General features: G+C 45.5%; 1 protein-coding gene across 16 annotated transcripts in view; it reads right to left on the bottom strand.

The window, feature by feature from the left end:
• LOC310701072 (uncharacterized protein) overlaps positions 1–7,833 on the bottom strand; it is a 34,187-nt gene extending 26,354 nt beyond the window's left edge. For 3 of the 16 annotated variants that reach the window (XM_083491259.1, XM_083491253.1, XM_083491262.1), the window contains exons 1-3: positions 7,437–7,751; positions 3,749–3,928; positions 1,874–2,066 (exon numbers count right to left, since the gene is read on the bottom strand). In XM_083491259.1, coding sequence (XP_083347385.1) covers positions 1,874–2,066; positions 3,749–3,819 — 264 coding nt within the window. In that variant the 5' untranslated portion in view covers positions 3,820–3,928; positions 7,437–7,751. Of the gene's footprint in view, positions 1–1,873; positions 2,067–3,748; positions 5,866–7,436 lie in introns of those variants that run through there. The other 13 variants (XM_083491264.1, XM_083491260.1, XM_083491265.1 and 10 more) reach the window with 10 other exon arrangements.
• Positions 7,834–10,528: the final 2,695 nt, after the last annotated feature.

Consider the following 10,528-nt stretch of genomic DNA (forward strand, 5'->3'; position numbering starts at 1 on the left):
CCACAGCAAACTATGGCAAGTTCTTAAAGAAATGGGAGTGCCTGATCACCTCATCTGTCTCCTGAGAAATCTCTATGTGGGACAAGAAGCTACAGTTAGAACTGGATATGGAACAACTGATTGGTTCAAAATTGGGAAAGGAGTACGACAAGGCTGTATTTTGTCTCCCTGCTTATTTAATTTATATGCAGAATTCATCATGCGAAAGGCTGGGCTGGATGAATCCCAAGCTGGAATTAAGATTGCCGGAAGAAATATCAACAACCTCAGATATGCAGATGACACAACCTTGATGGCAGAAAGTGAGGAGGAATTAAAGAACCTTTTAATGAGGGTGAAAGAGGAGAGCGCAAAATATGGTCTGAAGCTCAACATCAAAAAAACGAAGATCATGGCCACTGGTCCCATCACCTCCTGGCAAGTAGAAGGGGAAGAAATGGAGGCAGTGAGAGATTTTACTTTCTTGGGCTCCATGATCACTGCAGATGGTGACAGCAGCCACGAAATTAAAAGACGCCTGCTTCTTGGGAGAAGGGCAATGACAGGCCTAGACAACATCTTGAGAAGTAGAGACGTCACCTTGCCAACAAAGGTCCGTATAGTTAAAGCCATGGTTTTCCCAGTAGTGATGTATGGAAGTGAGAGCTGGACCATAAAGAAGGCTGATCGCCGAAGAATTGATGCTTTTGAATTGTGGTGCTGGAGAAGACTCTTGAGAGTCCCATGGACTGCAAGAAGATCAAACACATCCATTCTCAAAGAAATCAGCCCTGAGTGCTCACTGGAAGGACAGATCGTGAAGCTGAGGCTCCAGTACTTTGGCCACCTCATGAGAAGAGAAGACTCCCTGGAGATGACACTGATGCTGGGAAAGATGGAGGGCACAAGGAGAAGGGGGCGACAGAGGACGAGATGGTTGGATGGTGTTGTCGAGGTTACCGGCATGAGTTTGAGCAAGCTGCGGGAGGTAGTGGAGGACAGGGGTGCCTGGCGTGCTCTGGTCCAGGGGGTCACGAAGAGGCGGACACGACTAAACGACTAAACAACAACAACGTGACCTGGATTCAGGAACTAAAGTATTAACCATGACAAAAGAATAGCCAGGCTGCCCAGGTAAAGCAATCAGTGACCATTATCAGGTATCCTGGCAGGATAGGACTTCTGCTGTAGACTGCCTCCTTCTGTGATGTATGTATGATGAGGGGGGGTTGGGGTGGGGGTGGGTCTTGGACTACAGGGTGGGCAATTTCAAAAGTTTATAAAAGGACTTGCACACCATTGTTCTGAGTTCTCCTCCCTCCTGCGTGTGGGGAGTAGGGACCCTGTTGCAAAAGTTCCTCAAACTATGCTTCTCAATGTACTCTGGCTGGCCTCTGTTTTCTCCTCCGATAGGGTTGGGCTCAGGAATACCCCATAAGGGAAAGGGAGCAGTTTTTCTTATAACAGGAAGGAATTTGCCTTACCCCATTCCTATATTTTTAAAGGGTACATTAAATCAAATAACAATGACTGTTTTTATTATTGTTATTTTTATTTATTAGATTTATATACCAGCCTTGTTTTTCTCTATTTTTAGTTTTATTTACTAGATTTATATTCATCCAAAGATCTCAGGGCTGTTCACAAGATAAAAATACAAGATAAAAACACAGATAAGTAATTCCTGATCATCAACTGGACCATCAGGCTTTGCACACGCAGTACATTTAAAGTACACGGCTTTCTCAAAAAATAATAATCCTGGAAACTGTAGTTTACCCTCACAGAGCTACAACCCCCCAACACCCTGAACAAACTATACTTCCCAGTAGTTTAAATGTACGGCGCGTGCGCACCCTGTTTTCTCTTAAAAAAATTAAATAAATCCCCTCACCTTTTTCGGTCGACGAATGACAGTCGGGATTGCTCCGGGTTTGAGTTCCCGCCGCCCGGAAGCCACTTTGCCCCAGAAATCCGTCCTTCTAAAGTGCTCTGAGCACACGACGTCGTTGTACGAGGGAGTGAAGTTCCGACGTCCGATGTTCACGAGCCACTTTTTCAACTGGTCTTCCTTTGTGAGAGGAAACCTGAAACAATTTTGTTTTGAATCTTAAAGAGTTGGACATTCACATAGTTGTGGAAATTGCCATACACTATTACTATAAATAATAATAATAATAATAATAATAATAATAATAATAATAATAATTTATTATTTAAACCCAGCCCATCTGGCTGGGTCACCCCAGCCACTCTGGGTGGCTTCCAACAAAACACTAAAATACAATAACCTATTAAACATTATAAGCTTCCCTAAACAGGGCTGCCTTTAGATGTCTTCTAAAAGTTTGGTAGTTATTTTTCTCTTTGACATCTGGTGGGAGGGCGTTCCACAGGGCGGGCGCCACTACTGAGAAGGCCCTGTGCCTGATTCCCTGTAACTTGGCTTCTTGCAGTGAGGGAACTGCCAGAAGGCCCTCGGTGCTGGACCTCAGTGTCCGGGCAGAACGATGGGGGTGGAGACGCTCCTTCAGGTATGCTGGACCGAGGCCATTTAGGGCTTTAAAGGTTAGCATCAACACTTTGAATTGTGCTCGGAAATGTACTGGGAGCCAATGCAGATCTCTCAGGACCAGTGTTATGTGGTCTCGGAGGCCGCTCCCAGTCACCAGTCGCGCTGCCGCGTTCTGGATTTGTTGTAGTTTCCGAGTCACCTTCAAAGGTAGCCCCACATAGAGCACATTGCAGTAGTCCAAGCGGGAGATAACTAGAGCATGCACCACTCTGGCGAGACAGTCTGCGGGCAGGTAGGGTCTCAGCCTGCGTCCCAGATGGAGCTGGTAGACAGCTGCCATGGCACAGAATTAGCCAGCGCCTCCACGGACAGCTGTGAGTCCAAAATGACACCCAGGCTGCGCACCTGGTCCTTCAGGGGCACAGTTACCCCATTCAAGACCAGGGAATCCCCCACACCAACCCGCTCCCTGTCCCCCAGTACTTCTGTCTTGTCAGGATTCAACCTCAATCTGTTAGCCGCCATCCATCCTCCAGCCACCTCCAGACACTCACGCAGGACCTACATTAACCTGACGGCTATGTTCCATCTCCACTACATCTGAATACGAGTTGCTGGAAATTGCAGGAGGGGAGATCCCGCTTGTGGGTTTCTCAATGAAGCATCTGTGAGAACAGGATGCTGGACTAGATGAGCCACTGGCCTGATCCAGCAGCCAAACTCTTCTTATGTACAGTGTCATAGAATCATATAATTGTAGAGTTGGAAAGGGACCCTGGGGGTCATCTAGTCCAACCCCCCCAATGCAGGAATCTCAGCGAAAGCATCCACAACAGAGGACCGTCCAACCTCTGCTTAAAAGCCCCCGAGGGAGACCGTTCTGCTGTTGAACAGCTCTTACTGTCAGAAGTTTTTTCCGAATGTTTAGTCAGAATCTCCTTTCTTGTAACTTGAAGCAATGGGTTCGAGTCCCACCCTCCAGAGCAGGAGAAAACAAGCTTCCACCCTCTTCCATGTGGCAGCCCTTGAGATATTTGAAGATGGCTATCCTATCTCCCCTCAGTCTCCTCTTTTCCAGGCTAAACATACCCAGCTCCTTCAAGCGCTCCTCATCAGGCTTGGTTTCCAGGCAATGAAAATGGTGGTGCCCAGAATTGTGTCACAGAACTGCACCATATTTGAGCAAGGCTGGAGGAGATTTTGCAATCATTCATACCCCACCCACCACAATTCCTTCCAGGTGGCCCAGCTTACCTGTGAAACGTGACGTGGGATCCACGCCAACGCCGGTTGTTGCATCTGGGCACTGAGCAACAGCTCGCCATGTCTGCGTGCGGACTCCTTCTGAGGTTGACCCAACGAGCAGATGGACGTTTACGTCTCTGTGTTAACTCCAGCCATTATGAGTGTACAGGTGAAAAGAGCTGATCCAACCTAACAAAAAATTGGCAAAGCAGAATGTTTGTTCCTCTTGCCCATATTTCCAGAAGCACACTGGATCCTGGATGGTGCTCAACACCCCTCAATTGGTGCTCAACACCCCTCAATTGCTGGGGTTCTTTCCACTGAGAATACTGCCACTATGGTAGTATGCAAGAGCCTAGTCAATGTCTTGCCTGTCTAGGACTTTGACCATTCACATCTTTGGTTCCTAGACAGGTATTCCTCTAGGAATCCGGACTTGGTGGATTTAACCCTCTAGAGACAATCTCAAGGGCAAAGAATGAGAGGACATCTCCAGCTAACGCCTTGGAAAAGAGGAAACAAAAGAGGCATTAAATGCAAATATTCACTTCTCAGGGCTTTATTTGGGGTAGGGAATGAAACTGAGCAAACTAATCTTGGGGTGGTACATGGTTCCCTTCCTTCCCATTTCATTAGGGTTGCCATATTTCAAATCCGGAGAGGAGGAGTCATGGAGCTTTCTTAGCAAAATCGCAAAGAAGTTTTTGAGCTATTTCTGAGGTAAAAACGACACTGCCAACACATGGGCTGCAATATGTCCGGATTTGACCAGACATTTCGCCGACTTCCGCCCAGACACTGCTTGTGGCTGCAGTATTCTCAATAAGTCCAGGAGATTCCAGACTTATGGCAAGCCTACATTTACACCCCATAATAACCTTGTGAGGTAGGTCGGACTGAGCCGAAGTCACACCCAGTGAGCTTCATGGATGAGCGGGAATTTGAACCCTGGTTTCCCAAGTTCCTAGCCTGACTCTCTCTAACCACTACCCCACACTGTTAGGTTGCAGGCTGACCGATTCCTTCTTTAGGGAGCTTGCCAGTCGATAACATCCCACAACCCTTAGGGGAAGGGAGATGATTCAACAGTAACCATTTTATTTGTTCTGCCATAACAAAGTGGGGAAAATGCACTGATAGGAGACTCTTGAGAGTCCCATGGACTGCAAGAAGAAAAAAACACATCCATTCTTAAGGAAATCAGCCCTGAGTGCTCACTGGAAGGACAGATCCTGAAGCTCCAATACTTTGGCCACCTCATGAGAAGAGAAGACTCCCTGGAAAAGACCCTGATGTTGGGAAAGATGGAGGGCACAAGGAGAAGGGGACGACAGAGGACGAGATGGTGGGACAGTGTTCTCGAAGCTACCAGCATGAGTTTGACCGAACTGCGGGAGGCAGTGGAAGACAGGAGTGCCTGGCGTGCTCTGGTCCAGGGGGTCACGAAGAGTCGGACACGACTGAACGACAACAGTTGAGCTGCAAGTCTGGCTTTTAATTTCCCAGCAGCCAACACAAATATAAGGTAGCCTTATTTTCCTCGGCCAGCAGTAAAAACCACACAAACTCGGTTGACGTAATAACATTTTCCCCACAGCTGAACTCAAGACAGATATTTTCCACGAGAATCTTTATAGAGGGGGAACTGGGTGATGTAATGAACAGTGTCTTGTCTTGCAGAACACACAGAAACACTGATCCAAAGAAAATTCCTTGCAGCTTTAAAAGTGATTTCCAAAGGCAATCCAGAAAGGCAGAAGGCGATAAGATCAAGTGTTAATTTTGTAAAAGCAATTGTGCATTTATGGCCATGACATATCGGAGAATCTCTCTCTCTCTCTGTTTGAATGGGATCCCCCTCAGAGATGGTAAAGGAAGATGCAATCTTGGGCATGTTTATTCCAAGTTTAAGCCCTCTTTCGTTCAGTGGGTTTACTTTCCGAGAGGTGAAGTGGGGAGTGTGATTTACCGGGGGAAAGAGCAAGAGAAAATAGTGACAAACAGAGATATAGTTGGAGCTATAGACATAAAAATCCAGAATGATGCATGTTGCTTGGCTGGGCGATATGCATCCTGCTTGCATATCAGCGGAGCACAAGGCTTTTGTAGGTAATTGAGCACTGGGTCTGTACAGAGAGTGGGACAAGGCAATTTTAGTGGATGCTTCTTGAGCCAGACACTGCCTCTCAGCCTAACCTGCCTCGCAGGGTTGTTGTGGGGATCAAATAATAATAATAATAATAATAAATAATAATAAAATTTTATTTATATCTTGCCCTCCCCAGCCGAAGCTGGGCTCAGAGCGGCTAACAACAATAAAAGTAACCACAGCATTCTAAAATCAATTCACTCTAAAATCAATTCAAAATCAAATTAATGGGGGAGAACCATAAATGCCCCCTTGAGCTTTTTGGAGTAAAAAGTAGGACATAAAGGCAATAAACAGTAGTAGTAGTAATATGGGATACATGACCCACCCCCCAGGAACCCTCAACCTGCAGCAAAAGTACCATGCTGATATATGAGCCTACTTAGATGTAAGCCTTAGTACCTCACAGAGCTCAATGGAACTTACTCCCAGGTAAGTGGGCACAGGATTGCTGCCCGAGAGCGTAACCGCATTGGACTGAATTGCAAGGCTGGCACAAAACCACCCTCGCAACCCACACTATGAGCAGTGGACTAACTCGAAGGGATGTAAGGTAGCTGGATGCCAATGAGGCGAAGGCCCTTACAGCTTTAACAGTTATGTAGAGGAAGGAAACTCCCTCTTTGATGTGACTAAACAGAGATCATAGAATCACAGAGTTGGACGGGACCCTGAGCATCATCTAGTCTGACCTCCTTGCAGTGCAGGAAGATGCAGCTGCCCCATTCAGGGATTGAACCTGCAACCTTGCCGTCACCAGCCCCACGCTCTAACCAACCAAGCTATCCCAGCTGGACTAATCAAGGGTGCAAGTGTCTTGTGCACCAGGGCTTGTCGCAACCCATGTTTCCACAACGCTATAAAACTGAGGACAGTAACAAAAATACTTTCCTTTGCAACACAAAAAGCTGCCTTGCAACTTCAGTTTTGCCTAGAGCAGACCCACTGCAATTAAAGTCAAGCATGTTCATGGGTTTACTCGGAGCAGGAGGAGCGTTGACTCCCTCCCACGGAGCCCATCTAGCTCAGGGCGCACAGCTCCATAGAGTCAACACGGGCTGGCAGCAGCTCTCCAGGATTTGAGGCTGGGGGATCCAGGCTCCACCCGCAGACTGAACCTGGGGCCTTCTGCACTCAAAGCCACTGAGCTACGGCTTGCTCCCCCCCCCCTCTTCCGAAAACTGCCTTCCCACGTGCATTTTTTCAAAAGCAACAAATGCGTAATTTAAAAACAACAACCACACGTTTTCCCCTAGGAAATAAGAATGCGAGTTAGAAAACAAAAACAGAAGCACCCCCTCCCCTGCCACCAAAATCACAGCTCCCTGTTTAATTAATAAATAATAATAATGATAATAAAAATAATAAATAAAAATCCAGGCTGTGTTTTCTCTGCTAGGCAAAGCTCTGCCTTCCTCGCAAACAAAATGGCTTCGCAAGCGACTGCGAAGTCTCCTCTGCGGACAATGAGGCTCTTCAGTCTATGCAGCCTTTTTTAATAAGTCTACGCACCCAGAAATGCAAAGAGGTAACCCCACTGCTCCGCACCTTTTGGGGCCCCCTCGCACATCGGGAGGAAGGGGCAGGAAAACAACAGCACTCACTTGCTTCTCAGCTCCTTTTGCAAGGAAACCCGCCGAAGCCCAGATTCTCCCCCTCTCTTTCCCCCCGCTTTTTTGCAAACGCTGTAGCCTACCAGGAGTCGCATTCACACGTTCGCGGGTTGGGTCAAGGAAACTCTCCCCTCTTCTTCCTTTCTGGAGAAGCCCCCCTCCCCCCTCGAGCTGGCTTAAACTATTAAAAGGAAGTCAGGAATGATTTAGGCCTTGGTCTCTTCCTTCTTTTTCCTCTCTCTATCGCCAACTCCTCCCCCCCCTGGAACAGGGTGGCGAAATGGTTTGTTCCGCTCCAGACAAGCAGCTAGCGGGACATACCAACTTTTAAATGACATGATATATGGCAGGTCGTTTCAAAACCGCTGCAAGCAGAAAAGCAGCGCGGCATAGGGGGAAAAAAAATCTCCGACAGCGGCACCTTTCTCGTTGCAAGGTGCAGCTGGCTTGTTTTTATTTTTTTAAAAATAAACCTAACCCACCCTGTAGCCTGAAATGGCGCAGTCCACTTCAGCGCCGCTTCCCGCTTGGTGTAACAAGAGCCACCCTAAGTGGAAGATGAAAAGGGGGGAGGCAGAGGCGCGTGTTGTGGGTTCCTTGCGCTTGCTGATGCAAAATAATAAATGGCACTTTTTAAAAATTTCTTGCAGTTTAACCCTAGATTGCATCTGTGCGTGGCCTGCGCAGGAGAAACCTGTGCTCAACACTCGTAGGGAAATAGGAACTTGCCTCATCCAGCTCAGTGTTAAATAATTTTTTTATTTTTTTAAATATTTTGTCTAGTAGCACCTTATAGACCAACTAGGTTTGTTCTGGTACTGTATAAGCTTTAGTGTTTGCACTGACCGGCAGCAGCCCTCCGCTATTTCAGGCAGGAAGTTTTCCCCACCAACCGTTCCTGGGATTCCTGAATTGCAAGGGGGTCAGACTAGATGATGGTCAGAGTCCCTTCCCACTCTTATGATTCCAACCAGATGCTTCCAAATATTGTGTTTACATTCTGAATATTTGCATGGTTGTGTTTATATTTGGAATATTGTTTCTATAGTGTAAACCACCCTGTGATCTTCAGATAAGGGGTGGTACAGAAGTCAAAGAAATAATAATATTTATCTGTGTAGCTGAAGCTACATTGCAAGACTAATAAATAAACCAGAAGAAAAGACATAAAACAATAAAATGCATCACAAAGTTAAACTCTTATCTGGCAGAATGCCTGGCAAGCCTCTGGGTTCCACAGAACCTTTCATCATCAACACTTTGTTAAGTACAGTACCAAAATTTGGCTGGATGTAGCCGCAAGGTCAGCTTGTGTACACGTTTATCGGAGGCAGTTTATGCCTTAGAATCCTGTGGGAGTGAGTTCCACAGTTTAACTCTGCGCTGCGTGAAGGATTTTTTTAAAAAATCTGTCCCAAATCTTTCAACATTCAGCTTGTATACTTATCCGTGGCAACACACAAACACACACCAGAGATTGCTTTTGAATGGTTTTCTAGCTAAAAGAGTGGTTGGGGCAACCCAGCCAGATTGGCGAAGTATAACTCATAAAATTATTATTGCTATTAAAAGTAGTCAATTGAGGCAATTTCCTCATGGTCAGAAGGGAGTGCAAACCTCACAAAAAATGCAAAGCCTTCTCTTCAGGTAGTGGAAAATCCTCTGGTTGCAGATTCAGCCTTAAACAGCTGGACTCTCTATTCTTCAAGGCAGATCTCTCCAAACTTTTCATGTTGGTGACACACATTATTGACATGCACCATTTTGCGACACAGTTTTAATTCAGTTTTACTAGCAAACCAGAGGCTAAACGAACCCCTTTCCAGCTTGACGCGCTAATGTGTCACGACACACAGTTTGGAAAGCTCTGCTTCAAGGCCAGACTTGGTGCCTCCTCATATATTTTTTTCGACTACAACCCCTGCTCACTGGGACTGATGGGAGTTGTAGTCCTGGAGGCCAGTCAATATAGCTGTGAATTTCACCATCCCCTTATGGACCAGCAGCAGAGCTATATTTGCTTTTTCATGAGTTGTAGCTCCCCAAGCAAAGTGCCGTGCATATTAATGGCACCACATAAAGAACAACAACACTAATCACTTTAAAAGGTCAGAGGTGGGCTGGTGGAGGGAAACTTAATTTTTGCATTATGCTCCTTGCAGAGGCCTGAAGACAGGAGCTGGAAGTGAAGGCTCTGTTGCAATACCTCTCTTTTTCTATCTCTGCGGTGGGGCAGTTACAAAGCTGGTGGAGTGGGGAGACCAGGCGGAGTGGAAAGGAGAAAATAATGAAATTATCCTGGGCAGGCCTGCCACAGTGTGTGCATCCATCAGGAATAAGATAGCGGGTTTGGAGAAGGGGAATATGATGAGCCCTGTGTGTTTTAACTCAGATGTAAGCCTCACAGAGCTCAATGGGCTTCTTCCTTGCAAGGAAATGTATTTTGTTTATTAAAGTATTTACTTATATGCTACGCTCTTGCAAAACTGCAGAGAGGTGGAGAGCAACATTAAAATGTTTTATTCATTTAGTATTATTATTATTATTATTGGCATCCATCCGTCTCAGGAGACAACGGAGGACTGCATTTTTAACAACACTTAAAATAAAGAACATAGGGGGAAAAGTGAGAACATGATTTTTTTTATATAAAAAAGAAAGGTATGCTATACTGTATCACTATAAGAATTACAATTCCATATATGCTTATCTAATATATAGATGTTATTATCATCCAAATACATATGTCTTTATTTTTAACCTATATGTTGTAATGAAATTGAGAACTCATTTATACACTTGTCCATTCAAAGTCTACATTTATAAGCAATCCCCTCACAAGTGGCAAGAGCAGTCATGTCTTCAATTATTCAACGCAGTCATACATTAAAACATTTTAAAGCAATACAAAACAATCAGGAAAGTGGCTGGCTACTTTTAAAGAGAAATTTAAAGAGGTTTTTTTAAAAGAGAAAATTTAGATAAATTTTAAACAATGGCATACGGCTGTTGGCATTAAAAAAAAGT

This window comes from Podarcis liolepis (assembly GCF_965112155.1).
Source record: "Podarcis liolepis genome assembly, chromosome: 2".
Taxonomy (NCBI): Eukaryota; Metazoa; Chordata; class Lepidosauria; order Squamata; family Lacertidae; genus Podarcis; species Podarcis liolepis.